Genomic DNA, 19,604 nt, shown 5'->3' with positions numbered 1-19,604 from the left:
GCAATCAACGCAATTAAAAGTTCTCTCTCTCATTTGAAACCGAAACCCTAGAAACCCATTTTGAATCGCGCAGAAACATTTCGTAATCGAAACCCCACGATATCAAATTCTCTAGCAGAAACTCTAGATCTCAACCCAATCCACAATCTTGCAGAGAAAAAAAACCTAAACAAATACCTAATTCGTTTGAATTTCGAAACCAACCTAATTTGAGAAATCTTTCGATTTCTACAAAAAGGTGTAAGATTATCATAAAATCTTTTGATTTCTCTCTATTGTTGATTCGCATGGGTAGGATTTGCAGAGAAACCTCCAACTCCTCTTCTTCTTCATCCTCTTCTCCTTCGATCACAACTTCCATCTCTCTCACAGACACTATTAATGGTTCTCACCAATTCAAGATAACCGGGTACGCTTTGTCGAAAGGTTTGGGGATCGGAAAGTACATCGCTTCGGATACTTTCATGGTTGGTGGGTACTCATGGGCGATCTACTTTTATCCAGATGGGAAGAGTATCGAAGACAACGCGGGGTATGTGTCTTTGTTCATCGCGCTTGCGAGCGAGGGGACTGATGTTAGGGCGCTTTTCGAATTGACCCTTTTGGATCAGAGTGGAAAGGAGAGGCATAAGGTTCATAGCCATTTTGGGAGGACTCTTGAAAGTGGACCGTACACCCTTAAATACCGTGGAAGCATGTGGTATGTTAAGGTTTTTGTGATCGAATTTGTTTATTTATTTATTATTATTCTTATTATTATTATTATTTTTATTTTTTTTTTGGGGGGGGGGGGGGGGGTTGTAGGTTTTAGGGTTCTTTGAATTGTAGAAATACGAGGGAATTTCAAAATTTATCCTCTTTGTGACAAGTAAAAGCAACTGATTTTGGGTTTTAAAGATTCCTTTACGGTCCTTACACTCTTAAATAACGTGGAACATGTGGTAAGTTAGGGTTTTGGTGCTCTAGTTTGTTTTTGTTTTGGGAGAAGTTTTTGTGGGATTTTATGGTTTTTTGAACTGTAGATTACGAGGGAATTTCGAATTTTATTCTCTCTATGATTAGTAAAAGCAATTAATATTTGGTTTCATTGAATGGATTGCCTTCTAGATGATGAACTCCACATAAAATGTCTGATTGTTGGATTCTGCAGGGGTTATAAACGCTTTTTCAAAAGAACTTCTCTAGAGACATCAGACTACCTTAAAGATGATTGCCTTTCGGTTCATTGTAGCGTTGGTGTTGTAAGGTCTCACACGGAGGGGCCAAAGATTTATTCCATAACGGTGCCACCTTCTAACATTGGCCAGCATTTTGGGCAACTCTTGGAAAGTGGAAAGGGAATTGATGTGAATTTTGAAGTAGATGGAGAGATCTTTGGTGCCCACAAATTGATGCTTGCAGCTCGCTCACCTGTGTTTAGGGCACAACTTTTTGGTCCAATGAAGGATCGAAACACTCAGTGTATAAAGGTTGAAGACATGGAGGCTCCTGTTTTCAAGGTGATTAAATTATTTTTATTCTACAAATAGGCTGATTTTGCATTTCTTTTTTTCATTTTGTAAGTTGCATTTGTTTTGTATGTGCATGTAAATTCTTCTTATCACGTATACAAAAAATGTAAATTCTTAGCTGCTTATAGCATAATAATATGTGAAATGACTAGTATGAGTGATACACAGAGACAAATGCGTATGTGCGTACATTCTTATTGATAGGGTTTCCTTTTAACTAGGTCTCTTGTACTCCTGCTTGTAGGGCCCATGTTGATATCATGTTAGATGGTCCAATCGTACATTGATTTTTCCTCACTTTGAAGATCATCCTTACAAGATTTCAATTATTGTGGCATACTGAACCTCATTAAAATTACTTTTGAGTTTGAACAACTTGAATTGTTCACTTAATACTGTTAAGTTAAGCCATATTTTTTGTGACAATGACTCATCATATTTTGAATGACTCAATGTCGGGTTGGATCATCTAACATTATATAAAGGGAATAAGAATAGGGGTAAGTATAGACTAACTCTCTATATATATATATAAGCACACACAACTTGATTGTTTAAGTTGGCTCATCAATTGCTAAGAGGACTGGGGATGAGTTCACTTTTTTTGTGTGTGTGGATAAGTGGGAGTTCGGGTTTTGTATGCTTAGAGAAGCACAAATGGATTATCTTGTATGCTTGGTTTTGGTGCGCATCGGACCTTTGTGTAGAATACTCAGACTTTTGATCATTGATTTTTGGTTGTTCAATTACAAATTGGTGATGGGTTATTTTGTTGAATTATTGGCCATGCAATCTTTTTTGTTGAGCTGACTTATATTGTTACAACTGTTAGCTTCTCAATTTTCTTTTGTATATTTGACAGTAGTAGATTCAGATTTTCATTTGTCTAGATATTTCTCATCTTCCAAAAGTCATAGTGATATGGAGTTAGTGATTCATTAGAAATACCACAAAGCGCTTTCTTTTTCATTTCCTATATGTGTTCTTTCAGAGTTTAGTATGGGGAATCATTGTTTATTTATTTCGTTATATGTTGTCATTGTACTTTAAAGATTAATAGAAAGAGTCAGTCAAGTTTGTTATCTTTGTCAGGTTGTTAATTTTAGTGGCATAGAAGTTGATTTACACAATCATGAGCTTATGGCAACAATCTTCTCCTAAGTCCGTATTGCCACTTATGCTTTGCTTGCAAATCTTACTCAATTCAGCGCCAGCTTCTTAACATCTCGCTTTTGCCACTGATTGTTGCTGCCATAATTGTATTTAGTGCATTTTAACTTAATCAAGTTTGTAATACTTTGGCTTATTGAACATCTAAATTAGTATCTTTTTCGAAATTTTGTTTCTACAAATACATCACTATATAACTTGATGTCCATGCTTTATATAGATTAAATGCATGTTTATATTCTTTATCATTCGCACTCCAATTAGGCTAGTCTTGCTAAGAAATGAAGAGATTAGGGAAAGATAGTGGGTTATTTTCATAAATTATTAATAATAACTATTGAAGAGTTTTGGGACTAGCAAGAGATACATGGGAGATCCAATAATACTCATACTTTAGTAGAATTGGGACTCTAGAAGTGAAATCAACAATAGTGAAGATGAAAATAGCCAAAACTCTAGGATTGAATTGTTTTCCGAGTAGAAGTATGGAAATGCATGGGAGTGGTTGATTGTCCTGATTAACAAGCTATTCCATAATATTTTAAATATTAAAAAGATGCAAGATGAATGGGAAAAAATCTGTGTAGTACGAGTAACTGAGACATTGAGTTGTACCTAGAGAATATGATTGAACAAAGGCAAAATATATATATATATATATATATATATATATATGGAGAATCATTTTGGTTTTATGCCAGGTAGATCAATCATCAAGGCAATTTTTCTGCACAAATGATAAGAGAAATTTAAAGATACTAAGAAGAATCTATGATAAAGTACCTAGAGAGTTAATTTGGTAAGAATTGAGAAAAAGAAGTCTTGAATGGATATATTTACATAATTACTGACATACAGTACCCCATTACAATTGGTTTATATCAAGATTGACGTTGAGTCCATATTTGTTGGCTCTAGCTATAAATGGAGGAATAGGTCATATTCAAGAGCACGTACTTCGATGTACATTATTTGTAGATGATGCATATTAATAGAGAGGGAGAGAGTATGGGGGGTCAAAATTGGATAGTTAAAGTGGAGGTGTGCATTTGGAGTGCTATGTGGCTGGTGCATACCAATCAAATTAGAAGGAAGATTTTGTAAGATGCCAGTATGATCAACTATGCTTTAGGGAGTTGAATCTTGGGCAGTTAATAAATATCTTATTAATATATTGAGCGTAACAGAGATGGGGATCTTGAGATGGATGATGGGAAGACTAGAAGAGATAAAATTAGAAATGAACATTCAGAGAAAATGTAATAGTAGCTTCAATACGCGATAAACTGAGAAAGTCAATTGAGATGGTTTGGGTACGTTCAAGGAGACTGATAATAGTCTCAGTTAGGAGAAACACATGGGTGAGAGCTTCTAAAAGGGCAAGAGGAATTCCGAAAAGAACATAGAATGATAGTCCCAGTTAAATGGTTTAGACCCTTCATTGGATGATTTTTCCCATCGCATCTTGGCTCATGGTTTTTGTATGAAAATTGGTGTTAGGATTGTTTTCTCGCTTCCCTTGGATTAGTTCTTTAATATCTGAAAAACATAGGGCTTGGGCCAAAGTCAAGTTGATTTCTGAAAAATTGTGTTGCAACCCAAATTTGATTTCTCATTCTTTTTCATGGTTTGTATTTTGCAGGCTTTACTCCATTTTATGTACTGGGATGCCCTACCTGACATGCAAGAGCTTACTGGTATGAACTCGAAATGGGCTTCCACACTGATGGCACAACATCTTCTTGCAGCTGCAGACCGTTATGGCCTTGAGAGGCTCAGGTTGCTCTGTGAGGCCAAACTCTGTGACGATGTTGCCATAAACACTGTGGCCACCACATTAGCATTGGCCGAGCAGCACCACTGCTTCCAGTTGAAAGCTGTGTGTCTCAAATTTGTCGCGATGCCTGAAAATTTGAGAGGTAATGTTTTGCATACTTCCATTTTTCTATCTTTAATTATATGTAATGGTTGATGGAAAAGATAAAGAGGCAACTTTTTTAATTTAATAAGCATAAGAGTTTAATTTAACAAGTATAAGAGTGATTTGGCAACAAGGTTCAAGGGTTAAATATCGATTAAAAAAAAAAAGTTTCAATGGTTAAATGGAATTAGGACTATTTTTCTCGCCCAAAAAATTAGTGATATATGCGAGTCACATGGCACCAGAAGTGGCTCTGAAACTCAACAGCAGTTTAGGATTGATTTTTCATGTGGGAGAATTTCCTTTTTCAGCAGTCGCCCTTTGTTTCCAGTCTTAAGAAATCTCTATGAACTCATTACTTTTCATGCTATAATCCGCAATGTCGGGTTTTTATAGAAAGGGTTCTCTTGTCATCATGGTTTTGAATCTCATCTGAGACCGAGATGACTTGTCTGATACGTCTTGGTATTGTCCACCAATGAGACGGATAGACAAGTCAAACATATCGGATGGGATTTAAAATCATTTTTCATTTTTCTCATTGTTGAACGAGATGACTCAAACATATCGGAAAACTCATCTCAGACGACTCGGTCTCACTCATGGACATGACGAGCCGTCAAAACGAGTTTTAAAACCATGCTTGTCATTTGGGATGTTGGCATGAAAATTCTGGCCTTCCATCTGATAGATTACCACCTGAATTCAGTCAACTGCACTACTTATCATCGCAACACTCAAATCTTTTTATATTTTATTTTTTCCAATCAAGAAATTGCATCCACACCCAAACCATGTATTGCAATTTTTCCATGTGAATGACAGCCTTGAGTATCAAAATTTAAATAGAATAAATGTGAACAAAATAAGGAAAAAAAAAAAAAAAAACCCATACATTTCTGTGTAGTGGGGGGAAACTATGCTGAAATTTACCTCATGGAAGGAAAAGAAAGGGATCCTCTTTGGTCTGCCTCAGCAGTTCTCACTTGAAAACCCTTTCTCTTCTGTAATCACCTGACTACTACTTGATTAGTAGTTATTAGCAATGTTCCATTGTTGCTTTAATTGCACCTTCTTTTCCCCATTTTTCTTATTGTCAATACATAATGTTTTTTGTTCCTTCTGATAAGCATATATATATATATTATTTGAAGTATGAGAGATTGTTGAAATGGTGTTTGCAGCTGTGATGCAAACGGATGGTTTTGAATACTTGAAGGAAAGTTGCCCTTCTGTCATGACTGAGCTCTTGGAATATGTGGCAAGGGTTGGAGAGCACTCCATCATGGTCTCTGGGCATGGACATGGGCACCCTGGGCATGTCCATGTGAATGAAGCCATCGTTGATGGCAGTGATGTCAATGGGAGGAGGGTGAAGCAACGGATATAGTAAAAGCAGTTCAGATTCTCTATAGCCCGACAACTAATGACTAGAATTAGAAACAACAACAGTTCACTATTGTTTTCTCTCAACTTTCCATTTTGTGTAAGAGATGTAAAATTAGTGGTTTTTGTGGTGTTAATGAATGTCTTTTAATGTGAACCTATCTTGAGTGCGGTGTGATATACTTCCTTTGAAGACCATTGTTTCTACATCTATTATTTGTGTTGCATTCGTAATATCATCATTACTTGTTAAGGAATCAGCTAATTTTGATTACTCTGTCAAGACCCACCACCAATATTATCGTTGTTGCCAAATGCAATTCTTAATTGTATGCAATTTAGGTTCTTTTATGACATTTCAGGAAATCAAAATAGATGCAGTTGATATTTTGATGTAGATGACTCAATATATATGTAAATATCAGGTGCCCCTACTATGATTATGATTATTATGTTTGTTTTGAAGGTATTATGGTCATAATTAGGGCACCCATGAATCTCTGGCATCTCTTTGTCTTCTCCAGTGAATCAACACATCAGAAGCCAACCACGAATCTCCAGCACCACCACCTCCTCTCTCTCTCTCTCCCTCTGTTTTTGTCTTCCTCCTTACCTAAGCAGTCAAGAACTGTTGGGAGGATGAGTGGGGTGCCCTTTGACATGGATTGCCTACAAGGGAGCCTTACTTTATGAAGTTTGTTACCCACCAAACCCTTTTACTTTATCAAGTATTTTACCCGGCAAACCTTGGAGGGGGGATCCACATCATAAAATTCAAATTGATGCGGTTAATTTGCTATTTAACATACTTGGAATAGATTAGTAGATTCTAGCAACATCAATTTTAATTTTCAATGTTTAATTTTAATTTTAAATTTAGGTGTTTAGTAGCCTTTCATTTTTAATACCTTCGATCTAGAACATTTAATTTTTTTTTTTTGTGTGTAGAATCTGTGATTTTTCAAGAAATCTAAAAGGTTGTAGTGTTGGATAGCCCATTTGATCATCCATATGGTCCAAACGACTCTTAATGAGATTTCAAGTTAGTCATGCTAGCATGATTTATAAAGTAAGATTTGTTCAATATAAAGTAGAAGAGTTTTTTTTTAGTAAAATTGCAACGTATAGATCTCTCATAAATATATTAGTAAAGTGCACGTGCGATTGCACGTGGTATAAATTTTATTTTAGATAAAATTATAATCATTAATTTAAAAGAATATATTTCTTCAATTTTACCGACGAGTTGTGAGCCACATGTTTCATATATTTTTTACGCTACTAATTGCAAAGCAAGACATCACTGACAGAACGTGATTAGGTTTATAAAAGGATATCCCTAAAAGAATTTACAGTCAAGATGTTCCATTTAGCAGTATAACGTATCTGTGTTGGACACATCCTTAGTAATTGAGTTACACTCTTTTCTTGAGATCACAATTTTCTTTGATCAACTAAATTATCTAGCTGGCACCGTCAGAGAATCCCCTGTTACTTCTAAAAAACTCCCAAATGATATCATATTCAAATCCCACAACTTTCGCAGAAAAAGTAAACAAGAAAACAATTACTATTATAATAATAATAATAATATTAATTTATGAATAATGTTGAAGTGACCTCAAGATAAGACCTCGATCAGAAGACCCCGACTAGAGTCCGGGAGCCACTACAAAGGCTGAAAGAGACAGTGACTCGAAGCATAAACAGGAAATATTCATATTCAGAGGTCCTCAACCCTATGATCCTTAGATGTTGAAGGAATGAGAGGGAAAGGTATCGAAATTCCCGACGTTTCACCTACATAGCGGGGGATCCCCTTTCGCACGTTCAATCCTTTTATGCCCACCCAAGATGCTTCAGTGGCTCATGATGATGGTCCTATGATCAGACTATTTCCAAGGAGCCTTACTGATCAAGCTAAACGAATGGTACTTCACCCGAGGTCTGAAATTCAATCCTTTATTGTGAAAGTGTATGAGAACCATACAAGTATTCTCCCGGGAAACAAGTGGAAAAGCATCTATGATTCTTATCCACTTTCATGTCAACATGTTCGATATGAGGTCCAATCTTGAGGTATTAACGTATTTCCATTCACCACCCAACTTCTTTGAACTTTTCAAGTAGCCAATTTTATTTTGAGTGGGAGCTGTTCCATTACCAAGATCAATAGTTTAATTTGATTTATAAATTCTCCAAGCCATTGAAGTCATTCCCAGCTAATTTGAAGTACTGATCAAGTGACTTTGAGAAGGACTGGCCAACTAGGCAACAGTAATTACATAATTCAATACAAAGTTAAATGAATATGTTGTAAACATGGGTATTTAAATGAAATTGCAACTGTCACAACTTGAATATAATCCTAGATTTGTATCATAATTTGTAAACTGTTTTAATGCCTTATGAATTACAAATATAAATTTTTATCCTCTCTCTCTCTCTTTTTCGTACTCATCTCCTTTTAAGTTTTGTGAGAGGTTGAATTAATGGAGATTAAGTTGTAGGATTTTTTTCTTTCAAATTATTTTATTTCTTTGATTTTTGATTTTTGATTTTTTGCATTTAATCATGGAAGATGAAAAAATTACTAGTAAAATCGTTAAAATAATGATTTTGAATTAAAGAAATTAGATAATTTTGACAAATTTATTCAGTAGATTCAGATCGAACTTGTTTTAGTAAATTTAATAGATACCCCACAAAATATTACAAAGTTGATTTGATAGATACTCACAAAACATTACAAAATGGATTTGGTAGATTCGATTGGAGGTGTTAGGGTTACACGAAAATCGATTTGGTAGACTCGATAGGTACTTATCGAATTTGTTTTGTATTATATGATAGGTACCTATTGAATCGATTTTGTAATGTTCAATAAATCCTAACACCTATAATTAGGTCTATTGAATCTATTTTGTAATGTTCGGTATGTATTTATCGAATCTACTAAAACAAGTTCGATCTAAACCTACCAAACACAATCTTTCAAAAAATCTTTGAGTTCTTCAATTTAAAATCATTGTTTTTAAAGATTTTAATAGTATTTTCCCATATTCCTTGATGATCAAGAGCAAAAAAGTAAGGAAAATTTTAAAAAACTTAGATAACCTTAAAAAATCCTTAAAATCTAATAACCATTGATTCAATCTCTCACAAAACCCAGAAGGAGTTGAAGAAGAAGAATGAGAAAGAAATGAGAAGAAAGAGAGAATGGATGGAGAAGATGGTGGGTAGACTACGAGGAGTTGGCTCAATGACATGCTCAAATCGATAAGCGGTGAAAGTCCATAGGTCGTGAATTCAATACCTAGAATGAGCAATAATTTCTTGGGGCACCTATGAGGGTGCACCCTCACTTACCTGTTACGTGTGATATGCAAGCATTGTATGTGCCTCAGGAAGGTATCACACACATTGGCCCAGCCTCTGGCTGTTTTAGCTTTACTAGTCGGACGTAATTTCAGGTATCTCATTAAAAAAAAAAAAAGAAAAAAAGAGGAATATGGTGGGTGTACAGAGTAATTCGACGAGGATATATGTGTAATTGTCTTAGAGAGTACATGGTGGGTGCGATTAGCACGAATCTTATTAATATTAGATGACTTTTGGGCGAGTCCCTTTAAGTTCCAAAATCCTACTACGGAGTGAAGTCTTCAATAAGAGCCGAAGCAGAACCAGAGCAAGTTTTCGTTTCCTATTAAAAATGGTAATCTTTCATAAAATTTTACCATTTTTCTTTAAATAATTCTGTAAATTTATCCCATATTTTTTCATGGGTTTTCTTCACCTGTTTTCTACATTTTTTTTATTTCTGTATTTTGATCTATTTTTTTTCTCACATTCACTTAAAGTTTCTGATTTTTCCAACTTTTTCTTTAGTTTGATGTCGAATCTTTCACGGGTTTTCTTCAAATACTCTCTGTCTCTAATTTCTATTTCTTTTTTAATTTTTCTGCAGTTGTTCTTCTCGTATTTCAAGGATTTAGTGGGCAAAGAAGTGACGGTAGAGCTGAAGAACGATCTTGCAATAAGGGGAACTCTTCATTCAGTCGATCAGTACCTCAATATAAAGCTAGAGAACACCAAGGTTGTTGATCAAGATAAGTATCCTCACATGGTAAGTCTCTTCTATTATCCTCCGTAATCTTTTTAGGGTTTCTCGTTGTATTTTTGTTGTTTTGCTTGATTTTGATCTGATTTGGTACTGGATCTTGGTTATGGTTTAGTTCGTTAATTGTTAACAATCTTGGAAACAAGATGATATGGAAAAAATGGGTACTTTTGTGGATGGAAATTGAAATTTAGGGTTTAGGGTTCTAGAATTTGGGTTTTTTTAGATTTGAGGATTAGTAGGTTTAGAATGTTTTTCTGACTTGGAGCATTACTGTTTGAAGATTGTGAATGTTGCAGACAATGATGCAAAAAAAAAAAAAGGATTAAAGGATGAAGAGTTTGGGATTAGATTCTAAAGTATGAAGTTCTAATATAGTCATGGTTTGAAGTATTACCCGTCGAAAAAAAAAGTCTGGTGTAGTGATTGGATGCTCAATGTAACTGACTGCTATGATGTGATACTGAGTCACCACCATTCATTGAGTTAACTGAGTGTGAATGGCCATCAGGTTTGATTTTGATTTTTAAAATGATTTATTTTTCTAGCGAGTTCAGACTCCAAGGGAAAATCCAAGAATGAGAGATTTGGGTTCAGAGATTTGGTTGTGACTTGAGGAAGGTATTGGGCACCTCAACTCATCCGTTAAACGGTTACCTACTTAACGTCACTTGGTTTATTGATTTACTTTATTTTTTATTTATTTCACTTTTTAAAGCTTATGTACATTGGATCGAATCAGATAGAGGCATACCATAGACTTTTAGCCCACCAATGATTCAATGACCTCTAGCGCATGCTATGACCTACTTTTAGTCACTCGCTTTGTTAGTATATCAAATCCATGATTCAACTAAGTTTAACTCGAGCACATGTGTGCAATTGTGGTCTGGGATTTATTGAAACCTAGTGAGTTAAGGTGAATTAACTTGTGATTAATTAAAATCCTGATTTCCTTGCAATCACAATAATCATTGTATTCACCTCATTTTATTGGATTTGGAATTATCATGAATCCAAGCACTCACACTTATTGTGTCATCTTGATGATTGGGAGAAACTCGATTTTCAAACCTAGTCTCAAAAGTTTGAGTTCCACAAAACCAAACCAATCCCAAAAACCATTTTGTATTAAAGCTAGATCAATAAAAAACTTGGTTTTTTATACCCTCAAAACAGTAAAAAAAAAAAAAAAGATTCTTGCATCACAAAACTCTCCCAAAAGTTTGTTTTTTTTGCATAGTTCAAAACAGTCCAAACAATCTGAGTTTCACCTCACAAAAAATAGTTCCAAAAATCTATTTTTTGGCACTAAAACAATCCCAAGAAAATTTGTTTTTGTAGCATATTAAACCAGTCCCCAAAATCTGTTTTTCCCCTTTTTTCATCAAGTCGACTTGATAGTTAGACAAAATCTGAAATTAATCTATTTTGGATCACACTGAACCATGACTGAATTTTTGTTTGATCAGTAAAGATGAATTTATTGAAAAACCATGACTGAATCAAATGAATACATCATCAGAAAAACCAATTCATCAAGTTGTTGATCCCCAAGTCAATTCAAAATCCATTGTTGTACCAATGAATTTCACAGAAACAATTTGTTTTAATTTTTCTTGCCGCTACTTCTCCAAAAGAATTTTTTTCTCTCTCCTCTTGCTTTTCAGTTCACTTTCTTGTTTCTTTTTTGTTTTTTGTTTTTTTTTTTTTCTGTTCTTAGCCTTTTTTTTTTGTTTTATCTCCTGCTACTATATGTGAATAGAACAAAAAAGAAGGGGAGAAAGGTTATGAGAGAGGGCTCTGAGATTGGGAGACTTAGATCAAAGGGAGGTAACACACTGTGGAAGGGGGTCTGAGATGAAATGGAGTGGAATAGTAGAGATATGAGAGGTATTGTTTACTGAGGTACAAAAAAAGATTTGATATCTAAAATTATTTTACACAGCGACAACTCCGCAGAAGATAGGAAAAAAAAGATAAAGAAAGGAGACGCTGGATAGTTGAAAGAGAGAGAGAGAGAGTTTTGTAGAAATTGTGCTCCACCTTCAAATTTTTTCTTTCTTTTTATAATGGTAGCAACTTACTTCTTTTTCTTTTTTCTATTTATATATTATGTATAAGAGAGTGAGAGATGAAGGCAAAGAGAAATAAGATGTGGTGAGAAGAATGAAAATGATGAAGATAGGGAAGGCTTTGAGTAAAGAGATCAGTGGGATGTTGGAAAAAGATAAATGAGGGGTTGTGATAGACGATGGAGACAAAGGGAAAGACGAGAAAGTGACAAAGGTAGAGGTTTGAGGAGGACGATGGAGTCAGGGAGATGGGAGAGATGATCCGAAAAAAGAAAATTTTGTATAGATGTAACTCTCACATGAGTGAGTGAGAGAGAGATAGTATGTAGGCACACGGATGAACAACAAAGTCAGAATAATTCGAGGAGAAACATTCTTGAATGAAAATGTCGAGATCTTCAAGATCCATAGAAAGCTATGGACCTTTCATTCTTATTCCTGATTCCTTCATTTACTGTATTTTTCAAATAATTTTGTCATTTTAGGAAAGTTTTGTTTTGCTAATAACTTTATTTATAGAAGTTAGAATCACGCACCGTCGATTCCGCCTTACATCTAGGGTTAAGTTGTATCTATTTCCATGCTTAGTTTGTTTTTACTATTTTTAGTAATTTTTTGGCCATTTTCATGATTTTCTAGGAATAAGACTATTTTCTATATTTAATGTTGCAGCTTCATTGTGGGGTACAAATTTTGGATTAATAAAATATATTTTTTAAGAGAATTTTCTCTTTTCCAATTGCTTGGTATTCTGTATGAATCAACAAGTTTTTTATGCCCAATTGTTCGGTATTCTTTTGAGAATCAACGAACTAATTGGAAGATTATTCTTCGATATGCATCAGTTGCATCAGTTGGTGTCAGAGCTTGCATCAATCATGTAGCTTCTTATTCTCGTTGAGATGTGTCCAAGAAGACAATCAATTTAACGCGATACTACATTAAATGTATACAAATTGAAGAAGTCTATTCATTCGCTTTTTGCGATCACAACTGATTTCAAATATAGTAAATTATATAATGTAGAAAATATTTTATTTGACATAACGTTCCCTAAGTGTCCACTGTTGATTACCTTGCAAATTAATTATCTGCCAATCGTGCACATTGTGAAAGACATTGTTGCAAAGCCAACCATCATTAGATTTTTAATTGGATGTAAAGATGTTTGTCGTAGTGCTAGAGCCGCCTCCACGTGTCGTAAATTTCTTCCTCTTCCTCAGCTTCATCTTCGTATTCATCATAAGATAGGATTGGAGTGAAAAACACTTTCTGTATTACATGATTTATTATATTTGAAGTTAGATTTGATAGTAAAGAGGGAATTAACAAACTTCTTCTATTCGTATACATCTTCTAGTGTAGCATCAAGTTGAACCGATTGTCTTCTCAGAAGCATCTCGAAGAGAATAACAAGCTACGCGATCGACGCAAGCTCTAATACCAATTCATGCAGATTGAAGAATAATCTTCCAATTAGTTCGTTAATTCTCAAAAGAATACCGAACTATTGAGCATCAAGAACTTGTTGATTCATACATAATACCAAACAATTGTAAAAGAAAGAGAAAATTCTCTTAAAAATATAAATTTTATTAATTCAAAGTTCGTCCTCTAGTAGAGTTACAATACTATTTATAGAAAATAGTCTTATTCCTCGAAAAGTATGAAAATAGAAAGATTACTAAAAATAGTAAAAACGACTTAAGCATGGAAATAGATATTACATAACCCTAGAAGTAAGGTGGAATCAACGGTGTGTGATTCTGACTTCTATAATTAAAGTTATTAACAAAACAAACTTTCCTAAAATAACAAAAAAGTTTAATAAATACGGTAAATGAAGGAATCATGAATAAAAACGGAAAGTCTATAGCTTACTATAGATCTTGAAGATCTTGACGTTTCCATTCAAGAATGATTCTCGTTGGATTATTTTGACTTTGTTGCTCATTCGAGCCCGTGGGACTACATGCACTGCATCAGAGAGGTTGATTGAGGTTGGATGTGCTTTTGTCAAGTCGGGGGCAATTTTGTAATTTTGAGGATTTTTGGGATAGTTTTCTCTACTTTGAGTTTGAAGACGTGACTATAGTCACTCATAGGGTTTTTTGACATTCTGAGTCCATTTGTAGAGTTATTTTTTGGTTCACTCAAAATGTGCATCTGGTTTGGCTAGAGGTATTTTCCTAATTTTGCGTAAGTGTTAATACCTTAAATTTTGTAAAATTACTAAATTACCCCTACGAAACCCATTATACTTTTCAACCCAACTTGACTTGACTCACCATAAACACAATCCAAGCCCGAATCCAAAATCCAAATCCAAATCCAAATCAAAACCAAATCCAAACCTAAAATCAAAGTCAAATCCAAAACCAATAACATTTATCGTTCCGTAGTTCTCTCTCCTAATCTTCCTCCAACGAATCAATAACCATTCCCTATTTTTTCTCTCAGTCCAACGAGTCAATACCCACCTCCCTTTTTCTAAAAAAAAAAAATTGCCTATAAAAAGAGGTAGAATCCCAAGAGACGGATCACCAATTTCCAACAAAGGAAACCCTATCCTCTCACTATGCTCTTTCTCACAAATCCTGTAAAACCCACACCCTTCCCCCTTTCTGATTTGTTTTCGGGGCTGTTACCATCCATATTCAAAAAGGGATGAAAGAGATAATGGTAGGAGTTTTGTTGGATAATGGGGACTTCACTAAAATAAAGATGATGGGGTTTGAGACGTTGAAAGCAAATAAAGGGGGTTATGTGAAATTTGAGAGATAGAGAGATGTTTTCTAAAAATAAGAATATTTTTGTGCAACTGCAATCCCATAAACAAATGAGAGAGAGAGAGAGAGAGATGCGTATGGAGTGGGTGATAAGAAAATAATATAAATTGAGGAAGGGGTGGTCTCATGACCCAACATGAAGAAAATGTAAAAGGAGGAGAAAAGAGAAGAAAAAGGAAAAAATAAAGAAAATAGAGGGTTGTGGGGTGAATAGAGAAACAATTGAGTGAAATAGGGATTTTTTTCTTTGAATTTGTACATTAGCAACCCAAAAAAATAGACCAGAGAGGTAGGTTTTAAGGGACTTGTGAAAGAGGCCTTAGTAAGAGGGGGAGGTGATTTTCTTCATTGGAAATTGGTGATCCGCCCCTTGAGATTCAATCCTTTTTTATAGATAATTTTTTTGAGGGAGAAATGGAGGTGGGTATTGACTCATTGGACTAAGAAAAAAATAGGGAATGATTATTGACTCGTTGCAGTAAGATTAAGAGTGAGAGATTAGAGAAAGATAAATGTGGTTGATTTTGGATTTGAATTTGGGTTTAAGTTTGGATTTGGTTTGGGTTTTGAAAAGTATAGTGGGTCTCGTAGGGGTGTTTTAGTAATTTTGTAAATTTTGAGGTTATCAACAATTGTACAAAATTATGAAAATACCCCTAGTTGAATAAAATGCACATTTTGATCGAACTTCAAACTACTTTGTCTTGAAAATAACCCAAAAAATTAACTCAGAATATTGAAAAATCCTATGAATGGCTATAGTCACACATTCAAAGTAGAGAATTATTTAAGAAACCCTCAAAATTTTCAAAATTACTAAAATGCCCCTGACAAAACCACATTCAGCCTCAATTAACCACAATCTTTTTCTCCTCTCTCTCTCTCATGTGAGGCGTGTACCTTTACACACTTTTTTTTTTGGGATAATCTCTCCTAGCGTCCATTCTCTTACTTTCTCTTGTCTTTCCCTCTGTCTCTATTGTCTGCCATGACCCCTTTCTTCTATCCTTTTCCAACATCCCATCAATCTCTTTTCTCAGAGTCGTTCCCATCTTCATCGTTTCTATTCTTCTCACCTCATCTCTCTCTCTCTCTCTCTTATAAATAGAAAAAAGAAGTGGCTGTTGTGATTGTAAAAAAATTAAAAACAAAGAAAAATTTGTAGAAGGCGGAGTACAGTCTATAGAACTCTTTCTCGCCCCCTTTCTCTTTTTTTGTGTGTTTGTTTATATAAATTTTTTTATTATTATCTCTAACCTTTTTCTCTCTTCTCAGCAACACTCAACTCTCCAACATCTCCCTTATTTATTTCTTATCATTTGTGGAGTTGTCGCTGTATAAAAATATAAAAAAAAGTTTCTAGAGATTACATCTCCTTTTGTATCTCAATAAATTTTAACTCTCATCTATTTAATATTTCACTCCATTTCATCTCTCAAACTCCTCTCTAGTCTCATGGTGTGCTGCCTTTCTCTGATCTAAGTCTCCCAATCTCACAACCCTTTCTTATAACCTCTCTACCCTTCTTTTTTGTCTTATTCACATACAATAATAATAGGAAATAAAAAAAGCTAAGAAAAGAAAAGAAGCAAGAAAGTGAATTGAATGGTTGTGGATCTCCTCTGAAGGATATCTTTTACATGATCTCGGATTTCTTTGGGTTACTTTTCACTAATTTATTTGACATGGTTGTTACCGTAGTGCTTTGGTTCATGTTAGTGCATTTAAATGCCCTTTTAATTCCTTTTTGTTCATTTTTTTTTGTAGTCATTTTGTTGTCTGATCTGGTTAGGTAATCTATATCCATGATCGAGTTAAACTCAATTGAATTATGGGTTCGATTCACTAATTGGGCGAGTGACTAAAAGCAATGTCAGAGCATGCATTAGAGGTCCTCGAACCATTGGTGGGTTAAAAGCCCATGGTATGCTTCTATTTGACTCGATCCATTGTAGATAAGCTTTGAAAAGGGAAATAAATACATAATAACGTGAGTTAGTGAATCGAGTGACGTTAAGTAGGTAACCGTTTAACAGGTGAGTCAGGGTGCCTATTACCTTCCCCGTGTTACAACTGAACATTTGAATCCGAATCTTTGATTCTTAGATTTTCCCTAGGAGCCAACTCGGCAGAAAAATAAATCATTGTAAAAATCAAACCAAGTTGCCATTCACACCTTGTTAACTCAATGAATGGTGGCGAGTCCGTATCACATAGTAGTTGGTTCCATTGAGCATCCGATTGCTACATGTGATATTTAGATGATGCCTAAAAGTAGCTAAAATAGATGGTTAGGGTATAGGGTTCCTGAAATTTTAGAATCTTGAGGGATTATAGTTTGGCATTTGGAATTATAATGTCTGCATGGGGAGAATTTCATTTTGACTGGAAGAATTTCTTTGGAATTATACAAGATCAATTCGTTCATTTTTCTCTGACAGGTGGTTAGAACTCGATTTGGGTTCGAATCCTATTGAGAGATTCACTAGAGATGAGAAATTGGTGAAGGAAAAATAAGATATTTCTTTTTTCTAAAAGTAACTAGAATTTTACCAGATAAACGAAGTAAAATCCATCACATGTACTGTTTTGTCGTCTGTAGATAACAACAGTGATTTATACATAGATTTATATTGGGAAATATTAACTACTTTTGAAACTAATCTGGGTCCAACTTTTTTGGGGTGTTTAGTGTTTTAGATAATTTTGGTGGTTTGTTTTGGGTTGTGTGTATTATTTGTGAATTTTCTAATTTTTTGTCTCTCTCATGTCCTGTGGATTTGGTGATCTTTTTAAATTATTCTATGGCAGCTTTCAGTGAGGAATTGCTTCATCAGGGGATCAGTTGTGAGATATGTCCAGCTACCTCCAGAAGGAGTTGACGTTGAACTCCTTCACGATGCTACAAGAAGAGAAGCTCGTGGTGGTTGATTGTTGCTGTTTCACCTTTTGGTGAGAGATCACTTGGTGGTTATGTTAATCGACAATTTATTTGGATATTTTAAATGTATCACAAGATAGTTGACTGACATAATATCTATAATATATAGTTGTTTCACATCCTTTATTTATTTCGAAGATTTGAAAGGTTTTTTTGTGTTGGTGGAGATTTCACCTGTTGAATTTTTCATAAAATTCATATGGATCCATACGTATGATGGATGCGATCATGTTCTTCCCATAGAAGACCGACCGTCTGTCAGGGAATGGGAATGCGAGTTCTTTTAAATTTGACGACTGATGGTAATTAAGATCTTATTGTCATTATCATGTTGGTTGCAGTACTGTTTCTAGTAATTGGTGGGTTAAGTTATGCAAACATGGTTTGAAATCTGTTTTGGGGTAATAATTTTTGGTTAAATGTTTTGTGGTTAATTCTCATTTAAGTTTCGGTTGAAATATTTCGAGATGGTTTGAAACTTTAAATCATCATCAGAGGAGCCAAATTAACTCATGGAAATTGCCTTCTCTTCCCATGGAACCCCTCTCCAATAATTGGAATCTATTTCTTGCATTTTTATGTTACCCATTTTTTTTTTGGCATCAGAATGATATAAATGTGGTTAGAAAGCACAAATAAAAAAACATGGTTAAAAAGTGGGAATTCTGATTAGAGATTCTAAACTAAAATTTTAGTAGTAGTATGTCATAAACTAGATTCTAAGTTCTTTTAGAACAGTTTCTTCAATTTGATTTTGAGAAACCAAGTGAAAATCTAAAATTTTGAACCAAATGTGATCCTTAAATCGTACATAATTATAAATTGTTCAACTTCAGGGTCTAAAATCAAGTCGAACTTGAATTGGGCAGGGCGTGTGAAAACCGATTCAAATAGGATGTTTATGCTTACGATAATGATTTTTCGACTCAAATTTTTTTCTAAATGTATGAAATCCTTTGAACCAGTTTGGGAATGTTTGGTTCTTCCAAATTGGATCGGGACAGTTTCAATTGATCTAATAAGTAATTGAGTTGTGTTAGAGTGACCTCAAGTTGGAATCTCATATGACACTTCTTATCACGAAAGTGGATAGGAATCATTGATGCTTTTTCACTCATATTGAAAATGAGATTAAATAAAAAACGTAAAATTATTTAATGGATCCTAAGGGATTTCTTTCTAATTATTTCTTAAGTTTTAAGACTTCTCTTAATAGGAAATCTTTTCTTTAATCCTTAAATCTCGCTCCTTACATTTCTCACTATTGAAACATCGAATGTGTCCTAATGTTCAAACTTATCATTTTCATAAATAAAAAAAAAAAAAAACCCTGAAGTTTTGACATCTCAATCGAGTTTTGGGGACTCTAATCTGATATAAATAAATTGGGAAGGAAGAAGAAATCATTTTCAAGTGATTTTTCAATATTTTATTTTATTTTTGGATAAAAATCGATTAATGATGAATCTTTTGGTTTGAAATCATCTAGAGAAGTTATTTTGTTAAATTTTTAGTTGATATTTTCATGTATTTTAGTCAGAAAATTTTGAAAAATAAAAATAGTTGAATCTTACTAGTGTTGGGCTCACTAATTTTTATTATCAAATTTAGCATTTATTTTCTAAATTGTCAAATTCAATAATAGAAAATGTTGAACTCGACAATAAATAAAAAACGCGGACCTAAAATAT

General features: G+C 34.2%; 2 protein-coding genes across 2 annotated transcripts; both read left to right on the top strand.

Moving 5' to 3' along the window:
* On the top strand, positions 1-6,262 carry LOC147383267 (BTB/POZ and MATH domain-containing protein 1-like). Its single transcript, XM_086429208.1, has 4 exons — positions 1-700; positions 1,151-1,499; positions 4,324-4,600; positions 5,787-6,262. The coding sequence occupies exons 1-4, from the start codon at positions 288-290 to the stop codon at positions 5,990-5,992; spliced, it is 1,245 nt and encodes a 414-aa protein (XP_086285334.1). The 5' UTR covers positions 1-287; the 3' UTR covers positions 5,993-6,262.
* Positions 6,263-9,550: 3,288 nt separating this feature from the next.
* LSM2 (Small nuclear ribonucleoprotein family protein) lies at positions 9,551-18,032 on the top strand. The gene is made up of 3 exons (XM_086429209.1): positions 9,551-9,703; positions 9,956-10,114; positions 17,784-18,032. Exons 1-3 carry the CDS (start codon positions 9,596-9,598, stop codon positions 17,901-17,903), a joined length of 387 nt encoding a protein of 128 aa, XP_086285335.1. The 5' UTR covers positions 9,551-9,595; the 3' UTR covers positions 17,904-18,032.
* Positions 18,033-19,604: the final 1,572 nt, after the last annotated feature.

This window comes from Akebia trifoliata, chromosome 16 (genome assembly GCF_017979445.1).
Source record: "Akebia trifoliata isolate Shusen 1 chromosome 16, ASM1797944v1, whole genome shotgun sequence".
Taxonomy (NCBI): Eukaryota; Viridiplantae; Streptophyta; class Magnoliopsida; order Ranunculales; family Lardizabalaceae; genus Akebia; species Akebia trifoliata.
The sequence above is the reverse complement of the archived record's forward strand: the minus strand, read 5'-3'. Positions and strand labels throughout refer to the sequence as shown.